The following is a 16,376-nucleotide window of genomic DNA, read 5'->3' on the forward strand; positions in this document are numbered from 1 at the left end:
CTCTTTAATAAATCGGGGCCAAGTAGCCAGTCCAAAGACTGAGGATCAGCTGGCCAGTCTAAGTGAGCAAAGAGAGGATCTAGCTGACCCCTGCTAACTGAGCAAAGAGACCCATTTAGCAGGGGGAGAACAAGTGGGCCGATCCAACCCCAGCACAGCATCCCTCTAGTGGCTGTTGCTGGTGGCTATGTTTCTTTTGAGATTGTGAGCCCTCTGGGGACAGGTAAAGTAAAGTGTGCCGTCAAGGCGATTTCAACCCCTGGCGCCCACAGAGCCCCGTGGTTTTCTTTGGTAAAGTACAGAAGGGGTTTACCATTGCCTCCTCCCGCGCAGTATGAGATGATGCCTTTCAGCATCTTCCTATATCACTGCTGCCCGATATAGTAGCAGCAGGGACTCGAACCGGCAACCTTCTGCTTGTGAGTCAAGCATTTCCCTGCTGCGCCACTTAAGATGGCTGACAGAGGACCACCTTATTTATTTCCCTATGGAAACCACTTTGAGAACTTTGGTTGAAGAGTGGTATATAAATATTCGCTTTAGTAGTAGTAAAGGCTGAGCTATCTACCCCAGAAAGCCCCAACCTCGCTTTACGTGAGAAATGGAAAGAACTGCAGGGTGTTGGGAGTTTTAACTCACAACATGTAAAACAATTTGAGTCTGGGACGACGAGATCACTTTATGAACCTGCAAATGCCTTTAAGGAAGCACAGTAAATGCGCTCTGGACCCCTGCTGATTTGTGGCATTTAGTGAAGGACTAGGACCGGGGAGACCCGAGTTCAAATCCCCATTCAGCCATGAAACTCACTGCGTGTGTCTGGGCCAGTCACATCTCTCAGCCTCACCGGGTTGTTGTGAGGAGAAACATAACCATGGGCTCTTTGGAGGAAGAGCGGGATATAAATATAATAAAGAAGCCACAGAGCTCTCTCATGAGCACCACAACCACCCAGCCAGACCTACCATCTGTTCATCGTCTTCTTCTCCCTCCAATACCACACAGTGATAAAGCACGCCCGAGCCAGTGGTGATCACCAAGATGTTGGGGATGCACGGCAGGCAGAGAACCGCACAGGCATCGTAGCCGTAGTTGTCTTCCGCCGTGGGGTGCATCGGCAGCGGGCCCAACAGTCTGCCGAGGCTGCCAGTGCTGGAATTTTATGTATTTCATCAATCAAATTCTAGGCCAGCTTTCAAAAAACTCATCCCAAGGTAGTTGACAAAAACTAGTACAAAATACGATCCATAAAAATCACACTAAAGCATTAAAATCAGAACAAGAACTGTAAGAAAACTCCATTAAAACCCAAGACAGAGCAGCTGCAGAGAAGGGCAACTATGGATTTACTCTGCCATGGGATGTGGGGACAGCCACCAACCTGGATGGCTTTAAAAGAGGCTTAGACAAATTCACAGGTCTATCAGTGGCTACTAGTCTGGTATCCACGGAACACTCCAGCCTTAGAGGCAGGCTGCCCCTGAATACCAGCTGCAGGAGAACAGCAGCAGGAGAGGGCATGTTCTCATCATCTTGCCTGTGGTCTTTGCAGAGGCATCTGGTGGGCCACTGTGTGATATAGGATGCTGGACTAGACAGGCCTTGGGCCTGATCCAGCAGGGCTGTTCTTATGAGACCAGAAACCCCTAATGGGGGGAAACCTGAGTAAATAACCAAGGCTTTCGTTGCTTTTTAAAAGCAGCCACAGAGGTCAGAGAAAGGACATCCACCAAATGGGGACATTCCCATTCCAAATGGGGCAACAACAGAAAAGGCCCTGTCCCGCATACACGGCAATCGAACCTCCCTCAGTGTTGGCACATGGAGGAAAGCCCCCTCAGATGACCATGCTAGGAGGGCAGAAACCTTTAGAAGGCAATCCTTCACATATCCAGGGCCCAACCTGATAAATGGATGAGCAACGATACTTCCTGGGAAGCTGCTTAACAACCTGAGATGCCCAAGAAACTTCCCCCCCACGTCAAAATAGGGAAGGCAAACTAGCTAGAACTACTACTACTACTACTATACATATGCTGCTTTTCATCAAGTTTCCAAAGCAGTTTGCATAGGACAAACAAACCAAAAGGTGGCTCCCTTCCCCAAAGGGCTCACAATCTAAAAAGAAATATTAGAAAGATACCAGCAACAGCCACTGAAGGACGCTGAGCTGGAGCTGGATAGGGCCAGATGCTCCCCCCCCTGCTAACTATAAGAGAATCACCACTTTGAACGGTGGCTCTCTCAAACAAGAAAGTGGTTTCTCCTACTCGGGACTAGCTAGAAGCTGGAAGACGGAGTTACCTGAGCCACTGAATTTCCATTCAGGTTTGGTTCCAAAGCAGCAACCCTCAACATCCCTGTTACTTACAACACCTGGCCAAACACAGCGAAGCACCAAAAGAAATAAATAAAAGTGCCAGTCTAGGTTTCCGTCTTTACCTGTACTGGAGGCTAATGTAGGTCAAGAATGTCTCCCCATTTTCATACAAGATGTACAGGGGATATGCCAGGACGTCCTCTTTCTCTTGTTGCCCAGTTATGTTTTTGGGGACTGCTGTTAGGAGCCCAAAGTCAAAGGCGACTGCAGTCTCTCCTATCAGTGCTGTGTAGGCTCTCCTGAGCGAAGGAGGCAAAGGTAGACATTCAGTTTCTGATTCTGTTTCCAGTCTGAATCTTCAATAGAGGAGAGCTGGTCTTGTGGAAGCAAGCATGAATCATCCCCTTTGCTAAGCAGAGGCCACCCTGGTTTGGATTTGGATGGGAGACCCCATGTGTGAGCACTGGAAGATATTCCCCTGAGGGGATGGGGCCTCTCTGGGAAGAGCACCTGCATGCTTCCTTCCCTGATAGGACTGAGAAAGACTCTTGCCTGCAACCTTGAAGAAGCCACTGCCAGTCTGTGTAGACAATACTGAGCTAGACAGAGCAATGGTCTGCTTCGGTATAAGCCAGTTTCCTATGTTCTAATTCAGTTTCTAATCTAAGGCCTGGAAGGGAGATATTTTACATCACCCCCACCATATTACTCAATAGCAGGGCTTTAAAAAACAACACCACAACTATAGTATATTGTATATTTACTATGATTTTCTTTTATTGCCAGCTGCCTTGGAGACTGGTATCAGGCAGAGAAGTGAGATATACATATTTATAACTTTTTATTTATAAGTGCAATTGGTCAATGAGCCAGGCCTACCCATTTTGGCCAAGGGCACCGTCTCAGGGGACATTGTCAGATTTCAGGCAATGCCTATTCTCTCTAGAGATGGAAAAGAGGTGATAGCATGGTTGCACTCACAGCTTCCTGCATGTGATCCCCCCTTCTTTATCCCTACCCCCAAATGAGGGTGAAACTGCAGTCATTTCTGCACAGAGGAAAGGGTCAGGATTAGGGCAACAATGAACAAATTGTCGTCCTCTCCCCCGAAAAAGGCACTGGAGCATATTCCTGCCCATTTTTATTCCCATTTCTCTGACAACGTTGATACAACTGCATGGTCGTTTTTGTGTTTTTAAGCCTTTTAAAACCTCATTGCAAACATGGCCAGGACATTGAAAGCATGAGAACACACTGAAGGTCTGGCCATGCTCTCTCCTCTTTCCCATCTCTCGGGGTGTAGACCTTGTCCAATGTTGCAAGGAGCCTCCGTTCGCTCACCCGCATACGGCACCCACTTTCCCTGCAGGCTCATGCACTAATGGTGCTCTCTGCATATGCGGTTCCCCCACAAGGAAGCAGCTGCACGGGCACGCCTGTAGTGGCAACTAGAAGAGAAGCGTCAGACTTTACCCCTTATTGAGCCTCAAGGTCTCCTCATCAGCATCGGAAAGAGCAATCACTTTCACAGGCATCTGGGGGGAACTTAAGCTGTATATCCTGAAAAGGCAAGCAAGAGCCAAGTTACATGCCACACCCCCATCATATAACCCCCACATATACTGTATTCAATCAAATAGAAGACTACTCTGAATTTAAGATGACCTATCGAAAAAGAGAGGCTAAGTACAGGCTACACTTGTATTTACCCAAGAGGATTCTGAATTTAAGATGACCCTTGCAATTTTTATTATCAAGTAACTTAGAAAAAAATCTACTCTTGAGCAGGCCTGATCTAGACTGAGGAGAGCTGGTCTTGCGAGCGTGAACTGCCCTCTTGGCTAAGCAGCAACTGCCATGGTTTACATTGGGATGGGTGACTACATGAGAGCGTGGTCTGCGGTAAGATATCCCCCTTAGGAGATGGGCTGTAGCTCAGTGGCAGAGCATCTGCTTCAGGTACAGAAGGTTCTAGGTTCCGTCCCCGATGGGATCTCCAGGTAGGTCTGGGAGAGATTCATGCCTGAAACCTTGGAGAGCCACTGCCAGTCAGGGAAGACACTACTGGCACAGATGGACCAAGGGTCTAACTCAGTAGAAGGCAGCTTCCTGTGTTCCTAGTCTATGAGTAAGCACCACTTAAATAAACCAGGCATGACTGAAACTGAAGTCCCATTAAATTGCATGGGGTCTTAGTTGGGCAGGATCTAGACTGAGTGAGCCACATCAACTGTGCTAGCAAATGAATAAATCTGTGCATCATACATGCAGATATGATGGTGGGGCTGGTAGAATTTATAGATGCAGGCCAAGCCAGTATGGTGTAGTGGTTGGTGTTGGACTAGGACCAGGGTGATCTGAGTTCTCTGGGCCAGTCATATATCTCTCAGTCTAACCTACCTCACAGGGTGGTTGTGAAGATAAATATAACCATGTACTCTGCCCTGAGCTCCTTGGAGGAAGAGCGAGATATAAATAGTTTGTTTTTTTAAAAGAGCATAAGCCTGCAACCCTGCTTGAAAGTATTCAGAGCAAAGCAGTTACCTTATTGTGTTATCTGACGTTAACAGCACCATGTGGGGTCCCAGCCTCTCACTTGGATACCAGGAGGCATGCTTCAGCATCAGGGATGATGAACTCGTGAAGAATCTTTCTGCAATAGGAGTGGTGCTGGAAGACAGGTTTCCAAAACAAGGCATCAGGTTTCATCAGTAGAGGACTCGGAATAGTGCTTTGGAAGCAAGTGGCTAAGAGTGGATCTTCTCATGAGAAAATGGTGGGAAAGGGTTGGTTATAGGATAACCGATAATCTTGTGTGTAAAATTGTATTTCTAAATGTGATAAGACACTTTGAGAAACTGATGGCTGGGAAATGGGGTATAACTCTAGTAAACCGAAACAAATTCTGGGAGAACATACAAGCCCTGCGGGATGAGGCCCAATGTCTGACTAGCCCAGCATCCTGTACTCCGTAGTGGCCCACCAGATGAAGGCATGCCCCCTCTTCTGCTGTGCTGTTGCTCCCCCGCAGCTGGTATTCAGAGGTATGCTGGCTCTGAATCTGGAGGTAGGTAGCCTATAGTCATCAGGACTAGTAGCCATTAATAAACTTGTCCTCTATGAATCTAACTCTTGCTTAAGCCATTCAAGCTGGTGGCCATCACCAAATCCTATGGCAGAGATTTTCACCGATTAAATCCTTTGCTGTGTGAAAAAGTATTTCCTTCCTAAATTTTCTAGCAATCAATTTCATGGGCTGACCCCTGGCTCTGGTGTTGCGAGTGAGGGAGAGAACCTTCTCTATTTGTTCTCTCCACACTATGCATATAGTTGTACAAATTTAAGAACAGAACAGCCCTGCTGGGTCAGGCCCAAGGCCTATCTAGTCCAGAATCCTGTTTCCCACAGGGGCCCACCAGATACCTGTGAGAAGCCCAAAGGCAGGAGGTGGCCTATAGCACCCAACTAGAACATCTATCATGTCTCCCCCTTACTTGCCTTTTTTCTAAGCTTCCATGCATTTTAAATGGCTTCCTCACAAACCCAGAATTAAAGGAAAGAGATAAACAAGACTCAAACGTGAATCCAGATGAAGAATCGAGGGTCCACATACCTACAGTTAACCGTTGCCTTCCCACCTTCAAAATCAGAGTTCTTGCCCCAACGTTTGGGTAATTCCACCACCATCAACCCTTTTGTTCCTATCAGAGCGACATACTGCTGCGTAGGACTCAGCAAGGTTTGATAAACCTCAAACAGGGGTGGGTTTATGCAGAGCAGGGTCTGAAAAACAAAGTGTCAATCAGTTAACAGCAAAACTGTATAAACATATCAATGGCAGGCCAGTTCACACATGGATGTATGTCACTCAATTAACTTGCAGCTAAACAGGCCAATTTCCTCCACTGAACACTACTGCAGGTATTTCATGCAGTTATATCTGGCCTTTGAAGTTAGTTTCTCCTAGGCAGCTTGCAAAGATAAATCAAATTAGGCAATCACAACATAAGTTTATTAATTAGAGCAGACCAAGATATCCAGTGGATGCTCAAATGGAAATTAGTATCAACAAGGAGCATCAAATCACACTGAATGGCATTCCATATCCAAGAGAGAGAAAAATTCACACACACAGAAAACTTAGCATATCCAAGGGAATGGTTTCAACCTAGCCTTGAACTGGGCATTTATTATTATTATTATTATTATTTTATTTTATATCCCGCTCTTCCTCCAAGGAGCCTGAGAGCAGTGTACTACATACTTAATTTTTTCTTTCACAACAACCCTGCGAAGTAGGTTAGGCTGAGAGAGGAGTAACTGTCCCAGAGTCACCCAGCTAGTCTCATGGCTGAATGGGGATTTGAACTCGGGTCTCCCCGGTCCTAGTCCAGCACTCTAACCACTACACCACGCTGGCTCACCCATGGTTGCTCTTCTATTCCAATATATCCCCTGCAGGTAGAAATATAGATGGCAAAGAGCAGACTGGGCTGGAACACAGGAAGCTGCCCTGAACCCAATCAGAACCCATGGTCCATCTAGCTCAGGATTGTCTACACTGACTAGCAGCAGCTCTCCAAGGCTGCAGGCAGGAATCTCTCTCAGCTTTATACGGAAATGCTGCTAGGAAGGGAACTTGGGACTTTCTGCATGCAAGCAGGCAGGTGCTCTTCCCAGAGTGGCCCCATCCGCTAAGGGGAATACCTTAGAGTGATCGCATATGTGGTCTTCCATTTGAATGCAAACCAGGGTGGACCCTGCTTAACAGAGGGGCAATTCATGTTTGCTTGCTATCCCAAGACCATGCCACCTCATGGCACGGCAGGGAAGTAACTCGCCTATGGAGCAAGAGGTTGCTGGTTCAAATCCCCGCTGCTATGTTTCCCAGACTATGGGAAACACCTATATTGGGCAGTAACGATCTAGGAAGATGCTGAAAGGCATCATCTCATACTGTGCAGGAGGTGGCAATGGCCAACCCCTCCTGTGTTCTACCAAAGAAAACCACAGGGCTCTGTGGGTGCCAGGAATCGACAACTCGACGGCACAACTTTACTTACCCCTAGACCAGCTTTCTATGTCTCCACTAATTTATATTAATCTCTTTCTGAATCCATCCTCCCCCACAAATTTCCCATATATCTCCAACATTTTCTCAATCTCTTTCCAAGGCCACGCCCCAACCAAATTTCCTGTTGACATAGAAAGCTGCCTTCTACCGAGTCAGCCCTTGCTCCATCTAACTCAGTATTGTCAACCCAGACTGGCAGCGGCTTCTCCAAGGTTGCAGGCAGGAATCTCTCTCAGCCCTACCTTCGAGATGCTGCCAGGGAGGGAACTTGGGACCTTCTTCATGCAAACAAGCAGGTGTTCTTCTCAGAGCAGCCCCATTATCCCCTGAGGGGAAAGATCTTATAGTGTTCATACATGTGGTCTCCCATTCAAATGCAAACCAGAGTGGACGCTGCTGAGCAGAGGGCCAGCCATCCCCACTTGCTCCCACAAGGCCAGCAGCGCTCCTATAACTCTTCTCCCTGCTCGTTTTCTACCCCAGGAGCTTTCCTTTTCCTGGGGCGGGGGGCGCATTCAGTCCAGCCGCCCAGGCCTCACTGAGGACTAGCCCATTGCCAAGCAGGCCGCGGAGGAGGAGGAGGAGGAGAAGGAGAAAGAGGAGTACCTGGTAGTGGCCCAGCGCGTCGGGCTCCTCGCCCAGCCGCCTCAGGCTGAGGGTGTAGAAGGCGCCGCGCTCGCCATCCCACAGGAAGAGATCGCCTCCCACCCCGAAGAGCAAGCCCCGCGGCAGGCTCGGCCCGGCCGCCTCCTCCTTCTCCGCCCGAGGCCCGGCCTCGGCAGCCTGGTCCCTCAGGCGGCACAGCACGGCGTGTTGACGCAGCTCCGTCCGCCAGTGCTCGCCCAAGCCCGAAGCCGCCATCCTCGCCTCAGCGGGTTGAGAGCTGGGGGAGCCCCGCCGCCTGTCACGCCGGACTACACGTCCCAGTGCCCACCGCACGCGCGCGGGACCGGACGATGGAGGAAGCAAAAGGAAACCAGAGCGGCAGATAGGACGAACTTCCTTCCGGTGTGTTTCTGGCACAACTGAGCATGCTCAAATGCCGCGGAGCATGCTCAGTCTGGCCAAAGGAAGTTCATTTCTGTTTTCTGCCCACAACTCCCATAAGGGCACAGTTCGGTTTCATCTCCCGCCATGCACAGGGCGCGAGAGCGCTTTGCGGGGGACTCCATTTCCCAGAATGCCTTACGAGGTTGGCGCTCGGGCAGGCGGGAGCGTCTACCCGCCCGTATAAACCTAACAGCGGACGCCGGATTCGCTTTCTGAGCCAGCGGGGAGACGATGGAGGCGCTGGCGGAGCGGCGTCGCCAGGCTCTCTACAAGAGCAACCCGGCCCCGGCTTGGAAGGAGACCTACCGGCAGGTAGCCCGCCTGAACCCGCCACGCTCCCCGTAGAACGCGGAGCCTGCCAACGTTCGGAGCGTAGCTACATTTAGGAGCGGCTCCGTGGCTGGGCCGTCTGGGCGGGGGTCGGTTTCTTCTTTGCCCCCTTGGACCCCAGCGTCTTGGGGCGACCCGCCGTTTCTTTTCTCTATTTCCAGCAGCTTCCTATGTGGTGCTTTAATAACCGGACAGAGGCTCCTGCCCCGAGGGGCTCCCAGTCCCTGCAGCTGCTGAACTCCAAATCCCATCAGCTCCAGCCGCAATTGATTGCGGCTGGGGATGGTGGGGGTTGGAGTTTAGCATAAGCTGGCGAGCCAAGGTTGCCTACCTCTAGAAGGGGCGGGGGCGGAGTTAGGAAGAAATAGGAAAAGGAAGTGTGTGTCTGCAGTTACACAAACTTGGGCTTAGTTATGACACAGTATGGGGGCTGGGGAGCTGGTGTCATGGGAAAGTCGAGTTTGGGGAGAATATAAAGCAAGTGATGTTCTGGTGATGTGAATTTGGTTCGTCCCTGGGCCTGCCTTTTTGCCAATCAAACAGACTCAGTGGGAATCAATTAGAGGTATTTAATTGCTACTGCAGATAGCAAGGTAATTCAATGGGCTATCGCTCTGCATTGAATACAAATTGGTTATAGGTGCATCTTACATTTATACAAACAATCTGAATGATGCTGATACCCTAGACATAGTATACTTGGCAACAAAATGGTGGACTAAATATCTAGTACTCATGCGAATGATTCATTGTTCATCTGGTGATCACCCCTTATTTGGTTACATCCTGTTTTCTAAACTGTCCTGTGAGAACCAAGTTTCTTTAGATACATTTTAGTGGAGAGAGATAATGACGTTGATCATGAGAGGCCTTGATGGCTCTGAGCCGAGCTGGGCTGGGCTAGGGTTACTTTAAATTAGAATTAGGTTTTCTAAGTAAAATGGAGTTGCTTTGGTTTTCTAAAACACATCACTGGGAGGCAGCTCTTTGAGGCGTAAGGAGCCATAAAACTCTCTCTATATTGATCTTTGTATGCCACCTAGGGTAATGTTTCTACAAAAGTGGGGCCTGGACATGTACAATAACTGCCCTCACAGCCAGGGGCGTATCTAGGAGTAGGGCAGGCAGGGCACATGCCCCGGGTGCCACTTGAAGGGGGGCACCATTTTGTAATTATTATTTTTTTAAAGGGCTGCCAAAAACAAAATGGCCACAGTACATGCTCAAATGGCCTCTGTGAGGGTCTAGGTCATGCCAGGCTTTGCAGAGGCCATTTGAGCATGCGCGGTGGCCATTTTGTTTTCAGTGGCCTTTAAAAAAAAAGATTATTTTTAAAAACGGCCACTGCACATGCTGAAATGGTCCCTGCGAGGCCCTAGAGGCCAACGGGGTGAGGGGGAATCTTTGCAAAAAAAAAAAAAAAAAAACCCAGCCTTTAGGAAGCTCCCCAAAGGTGCTACAGGTAATAATAACAATAATAATAATATAATATAAGACACTGTACACATATTCAGATTGGCACTATGTACAGAGAATCAGGGCTTGTGAATACTGAGCTGACGCTTAAGAGCTAGGATTGTATTCATTTGCTCTTACTTTGCTTCTTGTGATAAGTGAGTTAAATATGATGTCTTAATAATATGGCTATTAATGGTGAGTTTGTCTTTGAATCAGTGTGAAACCCTTAATATTAACCCCCACATACTGAAATTTGTAGTTTTCCAGCATTTTTTGGTCTGGCTAAGTCCACTGCTAAATAGTTTTTGAAATATTAAAAGATTAACAAGCTTGACTTGTATTTTTCAGCTGATATTATGGTAAAGTTATCTGAAAGATGGGTGTCAGATGCTTGGACAGGGGGCGCCATTTCAGTGTTTGCCCTAGGCACTATTTTCCCTAGATACGCCTCTGCTCACACCCCTTTAAGCCTGTGTGCACAGACCTAGATTCCCCTGGGCTGGGCAAGTTAGATCTGGGCCAGGGATAGGCAACCTTCTCCGCTCCAGCTGCTGCTGAACTACAACTCCCATCACCCCCTGCCAGAATGTATTGCACCTGGGGATGGTGGGCGTTGTCGTTCAGCAACAGCTGATTGCTTTCCCCTGCTCTGGGATGTGCCTGGGCAGAATGCAGGCAAGGGGCTTCATCTGAACGCATCTGCCGTTGCCCAGAAACCCAGCATGTCAGGCCCAGGGCTAGGCATTGCCCCTGAGATGCTCCTAAAGTTACCCGCCACCTGCCCCATTGGCTTAGAATGACCTGGAAGATGGCGCTTGCTACAAGCTGTTTTTTGGTCTGTGTTCTTTATTTTTAAAGGGCTCTGTCTTTGTTTCCAGCGCTGTGTGGAGAGGCTGAAGAACAGCCGGGCCAGGCTGCTCAGTAGATACCGCCGGGTGGGCGAGGATGTGGTTGGCCGAGCCAGAAGCGCCCTCCTGGTGCAAGAGGTGATGGAGATTGAATGGCAGGCCTTGCAGGAGGCAGACGCCAAGCTTCCATCCCTCGGGGAGCGAGTTCTTTCCCCCCAGGTGAGCACGATAGAAGATAGCTGGCTGGCTTGCTATGTCGAAAAGGCAGTTTTTACCAAGGAAAATGGGACAGGGCCTTTTTCTGCCACCGTCGGAGGCTTGATTGGCAGCCACGGGGCCTTCTCTGGTGGCCCCGGAATGTGGAACTCCCTGCCTCAGGAGATCCATTTGGCTCCCAGATGGTCTGCCCTTCATCTGCTGCTTAAAGTCCAGGCTATTTTGGCAAGCCTTTGATCACAGACGCTGGATGTATTTGTGGGTTGGCTCCCAACCTGTTCTCCTCGGTCTCTTTGCTCTGTTAGTTTTTTTCCAAGCCTTTAATACTCCCCGCTCTAAGCTGCTGAGTACAGATGGCCCTCCCTATCAGCGGGGTGCCTGGAAATGACTTGCAATGTCATTTCCAGCCTCAATTTTCCAACAGAAAGCCATTTTGTGGCTCTTAAAAATTTTATTGATTGATTGATTGATTGAGAGAGAGGCCCTCTTTTGGTTAGGAACCTAATCCCCCAATTCCCATTGACTCAAGGTTTCGTTATTTGCAGTTTCCGCATTTGCACAGATAGGTGAGAACGGAACCCCCACAAATAACGAGGGCCACCTTGACTTGCTTTTAGGCAGTTAACAGATTTATTACCATTTTAAAATTACGTTGGTAAGCCGCCCTGAAAGCAGGATATACAATATTTCAAAGAATAATGAACTAGTGAGACAAAACGAGGCTGCATCTAAAGTTGAAGAAGAAAACATGGAGAAGGAATGGGGAGATCCCATCAGTTTAACTCCTGTGGTGTGGCCCTTTGAGAATATCTTGTGAATGCGTAGTATATAGCAAGAAGTTGGGTCCTCCAGAAGTTGGACCTTCCTGGCTTGGGCCTTGAAACTGGACATGATCTTACTTGAAATCTCGAGGACTGAACCACAAATCTTTCTGCGTGAAATGCAGAAGTCCACACAGTTCTGACTCTCTCTCTCTCTCTCTCTCTCTCTCTCTCTCTCTCTCTCTCTCTCTCTCTCTTTCTCTCTCTCTCTCTCTCTCTCACACACACACACACACACACAAATCCGCACTATATAAAAAGAGTTGGAAACTGACTTGGTGTGGTTTTTTTCAGATGCCGGATGAGTTGGCTGTATTGGAAGAGATCCAGCAGGAACTGATGCTGCAAGGTACTTAGCTTTAATTTTTAAGGAAAATGCTTGACTAACAAGCAGAAGGTGGCCGGTTCGAATCCCCACTGGTGCTATATCGGGCAGCAGTGATATAGGAAGATGCTGAAAGGCATCATCTCATACTGTGTGGGAGGAGGCCATGGTCACCCCCTCCTGTATTCTACCAAAAGAAAACCACAGAGCTCTGTGGGCGCCAGGAGTCGAAATTGACTTGACGGCACACTTTATCTTTATTCCTAATCATGGCCAGGAACCACGGAGCATCAGATGCGCTGTAAACATTATGAAAGCACCCAAAATGGCTGGGCACTGAAAAACACTAGAAACAACACAATCCCTGCCTTCAACTGAAATGCATTAAAATCTAAGGGAGTGGGGAGGAAAGGGAAGGAGACCTGACCAAGGGAAGCCAGAGTGAATGGTTATTGGCACAGAACCATGAAAGGCTTGCTTTGCAGAGCTACATAGAACGCTGCCATCCTGAGTCAGACCCTCAGTCCATCTAGCTCAGTGTCGTCTACTCAGACTGGCAGCTGCTCTCCAGTGTTCAAATACTTAGTTGCCCGGTATTGCCTACAACATATTTCTGTAGTTCTGGCTCCACACTGGGTTGTTTTTTTAAGGAACTACAGGGAAATTTCCCCTGTCTTCTTGTTGGTGGGATCAGGAAGCCCAGGGAAGGATCTGTGAACATCACCTTTTCTGCGGCTCACAGTGGTGGCTTTTCACCACCACATCACACTAGAACCAGTGGTCATCCCATGAAATGGATTGCCAGGAAATTTAGAACCAACAAACATAAGTATTTTTTCACACAACGCATAATTAATCTGTGGAATTCTCTGCCACAAGATGTGGTGACAGCCAACAACCTGGATGGCTTGAAGAGGGGTTTGGATCACTTGATGGAGGTCTATCATCAGCTACTAGTCGGAGGGCTACAGGCCATCTCCAGCCTCAGAGGCTGGATGCCTCTGAGTCCCAGTTGCAGGGGAGTCACAGCAGGAGAGAGGGCCTGCCCCTTTCAACTCCTGCCTGTAGGCTTCCAGAGGCATCTGGTGGGCCACTGTGTGAAACAGGATGCTGGACTAGATGGGCCTTCTTGGGCCTGATCCAGCAGGGCTGTTCTTATGTTCTTGTTCCACTCTTGCAGAACAGCTAGTGAGAGAGGAATACGAGCAGAGCCTGCGGTTTGATGAAGAGTGTCTCAACGCGATGTTGGACGGCTTTGATGTGGAAGGCAAGGTGGTCTGCCCCGTTTGTAGAAGGTGAGGGGCCATTTCTTTCCCTGTTTGCCTCCCAGTATCTAGTACTGTGAGATCTATGGCTCTTTGGCTCAATTCTTGAAGATGACTGGCGTGGTGGCGTTTTGTTTCCTAGGCACAACCTTGCCGTGAAAAGCGACCTGGTGGTGTGTTTGTGTGGACTGTGCATTGACACACTGGTAAGACCATGCAGAAAAAATAACAAACTGTTGTTGGGAATGCAGAACCTTATTCCCCATCTTGCATTTTGCATGCAAATGCACTATCTAACTCATACACACATTGGGACAATAAAGTATTAGGAATATAGGAAGCTGCCTTCTACCAAGTCAGACCATTGGTCCAGCCAGCTCAGGGTTGTCTACCCTGACTGGTAGCAGCTTCTCCAAGGTTAGACCGGAACCTCTCTCAGCCCTATCTTGGAGATGTTGCCAGGGAGAGAATCTGGGATCTTTTAGTTCTTCCACTGAAGTATGGCCCCATCCCCTAAGATTTTACAGCAGGGTTTCTTAACCACAAAGACCATGTCTGGGGATTCTGGGAGTTGTAGACCAACAACATCTGGGGGCCCAAAGTTAAGAAACCCTGCTCCAGAGGAAGACCTGGGAATCCAGCAATTTAGAGTTGGCCGTGTAGTGAAATCCAGTAGGGATATTATGTAGGGCTGGCAAACTAACTGCACAAGAAAGGTATTCCTAGGGGGAGCAGATGCGGGGGGAATCTCAAATGTGAAGCATTGATTCTTTTCTCTCGAAGGGGATGACTGAGGAGAAACTCCGGCGGTTGCTAGAAGAGAATATCACGGAGCATAACTACCACTGTCCGCACACTCCCGAATTTGCCGTAACTAATGGAATAGAGGGGGAAACTAACCTCCTGATGAACTGCCAGGTGAGTGCTCATGCCGTGGGGAAATACCTGGTGGAAGGGGTGTCCAAGTAGTCGAGCTTCTACTACCATGCATTTTAAAACTGCATTTCAACAAGAGATGTCAAAGCAGTTTACATAGGAATATAAGATAGTTCCTGTCCACCAAGGACTCAAAATCACAGCACAGAAACCAGTAACATCCACTGGTGGGATGCTGTGCTGGGGCGGGGGCAAATTGGGCCCCTTGTCCTTCCCCTGACCTCAGTCACTTATGCGTTGGACTACTGCAACACACTCTATGTGGGGCTGCCCTTGAAGACTGTTCGGAAGCTTCAGCTGGTTCAGAATGCTGCTGCAAGGATGCTCGTGGGTGCGAGTTGCTTCACGAGTATTACACCCATCCTGCGTCAGTTGCATTGGCTACCGGTCCGCTTCCAGGCTGGATTCAAGGTGCTGGTTACCTTTAAAGCCCTGCATGGCTTGGGGCCGGGGTACCTGTCAGACCGCATTCGCCCATATGCATCTGCCAGGGCTCTCCGCTCATCATCTTAGGCCCTGCTCATGACCTCGCTGCTAACAGAGATCCAGATAACAGAGACAGGGCCTTTTTGGTTGTGGCCCCTCGGCTTTGGAATGCCCTCCCAGAAGAGCTTCATCATGCTCCCTCTCTGTGTTTTTAAAAAACACCTTAAAACAAACCTCTTTAAGGAGGCTTTTTAATGCTCCCTTTTTGTTTTGTTCTATCTGGTAGGTTCTTTAGCTTCTTATAATTTTCAGTTTTAATTTGAACCTAATAATTGTTTTTAATCTGACTTCTTAAAAATTTAGTTTTATTACTTGTATCTGTGTCTCTTATTATTGTAAGCCGCCCCGAGCAGCAGTGCACTGGAGGGGCAGGTTATAAATATTTTAAATAAATAGTAATAAATACCAGAGAATGGCTACTTTAAAAGGTGCCTCCTTGACCAGTTAGCAGGGTTCTATTGACCAGCCCACTGGCTCTCTAGGCCAGAATCCTTTTTCTAGCAACTGGTCAGCCAAAGGCTTCTACAAATCCTTCATGTTCTCCTTGGGGCAATGGCCCCTTCCTCATTGCTTGCCACTCAACACCCAGTACTCGGAGTTATACTGTTGCTGAACGTGGAGGTTATGTTTTGCTGTCACAACTGGTAACTATTGATAAATTCATGACGTAGGTGTCTAATCCTTTTCAGTGCTTTTGAGTGTCCTTTGCTTTCAAGTGGCAGGAAGTGAGGAGGTCTTGCTGTTTTTACTGAATAAATTTCGGAGCATTAAAGTCACCAGGATGTGTGTTAACCAGATACTGTAGTAAGGAAAAATACTATCCATTTTACTCAGTCTGTGTGTAATAACGGATAATCTTGAAAACTTCACATGGAAAAATAAAAGGCAGATTAAAAAGTGAAGGAATACATTAATTGGGCCTTTATGGTTCCCAGCATAAGCCACTATAATTAATCTTGTTTTTCTTTCTCTAGGTTTGTGATTCCTGGGTAGTGGTTCTGTAACCTTCACTGTGTTGGAGCATCTTCAGCAAAAGAGGGACTTTGCCTCTGAGTGCCAATTGTGCTGGAAAGCACCTTGTAAATGTCTGTATATAATCAGAAAGTGTACTCTATTTTTTTAAAAAAATTTAAAGCAGATGTGGCTGCATTTTGTTACCATGCTGAATAAAATCACTTTGAAAGAAAATAGGTTGGGTTTTATGGGCATGGTAGAAGGAAACATTGGACTTACCATGAAGGGTTTTT

General features: G+C 48.0%; 2 protein-coding genes across 3 annotated transcripts in view; one reads left to right on the plus strand and one right to left on the minus strand.

Annotated features, from left to right (window-relative positions):
• NUP88 (nucleoporin 88) overlaps positions 1-8,338 on the minus strand; it is a 32,522-nt gene extending 24,184 nt beyond the window's left edge. Inside the window, exons 1-6 of one of the 2 annotated variants that reach the window (XM_053274587.1) lie at positions 8,001-8,333; positions 5,934-6,103; positions 4,865-4,990; positions 3,794-3,880; positions 2,443-2,619; positions 966-1,152 (exon numbers count right to left, since the gene is read on the minus strand). In XM_053274587.1, the coding sequence (XP_053130562.1) occupies positions 966-1,152; positions 2,443-2,619; positions 3,794-3,880; positions 4,865-4,990; positions 5,934-6,103; positions 8,001-8,255 (1,002 nt within the window). In that variant the 5' untranslated portion in view covers positions 8,256-8,333. Of the gene's footprint in view, positions 1-965; positions 1,153-2,442; positions 2,620-3,793; positions 3,881-4,864; positions 4,991-5,933; positions 6,104-8,000 lie in introns of both variants that reach the window. The other variant, XM_053274588.1, reaches the window with a different exon arrangement.
• A 182-nt stretch (positions 8,339-8,520) lies between these two features.
• On the plus strand, positions 8,521-16,336 carry RPAIN (RPA interacting protein). The gene is made up of 7 exons (XM_053274594.1): positions 8,521-8,756; positions 11,111-11,299; positions 12,412-12,466; positions 13,623-13,737; positions 13,850-13,913; positions 14,491-14,625; positions 16,104-16,336. Exons 1-7 carry the CDS (start codon positions 8,676-8,678, stop codon positions 16,131-16,133), a joined length of 669 nt encoding a protein of 222 aa, XP_053130569.1. The 5' UTR covers positions 8,521-8,675; the 3' UTR covers positions 16,134-16,336.
• The last annotated feature ends 40 nt before the right edge of the window (positions 16,337-16,376 follow it).

The sequence above is a fragment of the Hemicordylus capensis genome, chromosome 12 (genome assembly GCF_027244095.1).
Source record: "Hemicordylus capensis ecotype Gifberg chromosome 12, rHemCap1.1.pri, whole genome shotgun sequence".
Taxonomy (NCBI): domain Eukaryota; kingdom Metazoa; phylum Chordata; class Lepidosauria; order Squamata; family Cordylidae; genus Hemicordylus; species Hemicordylus capensis.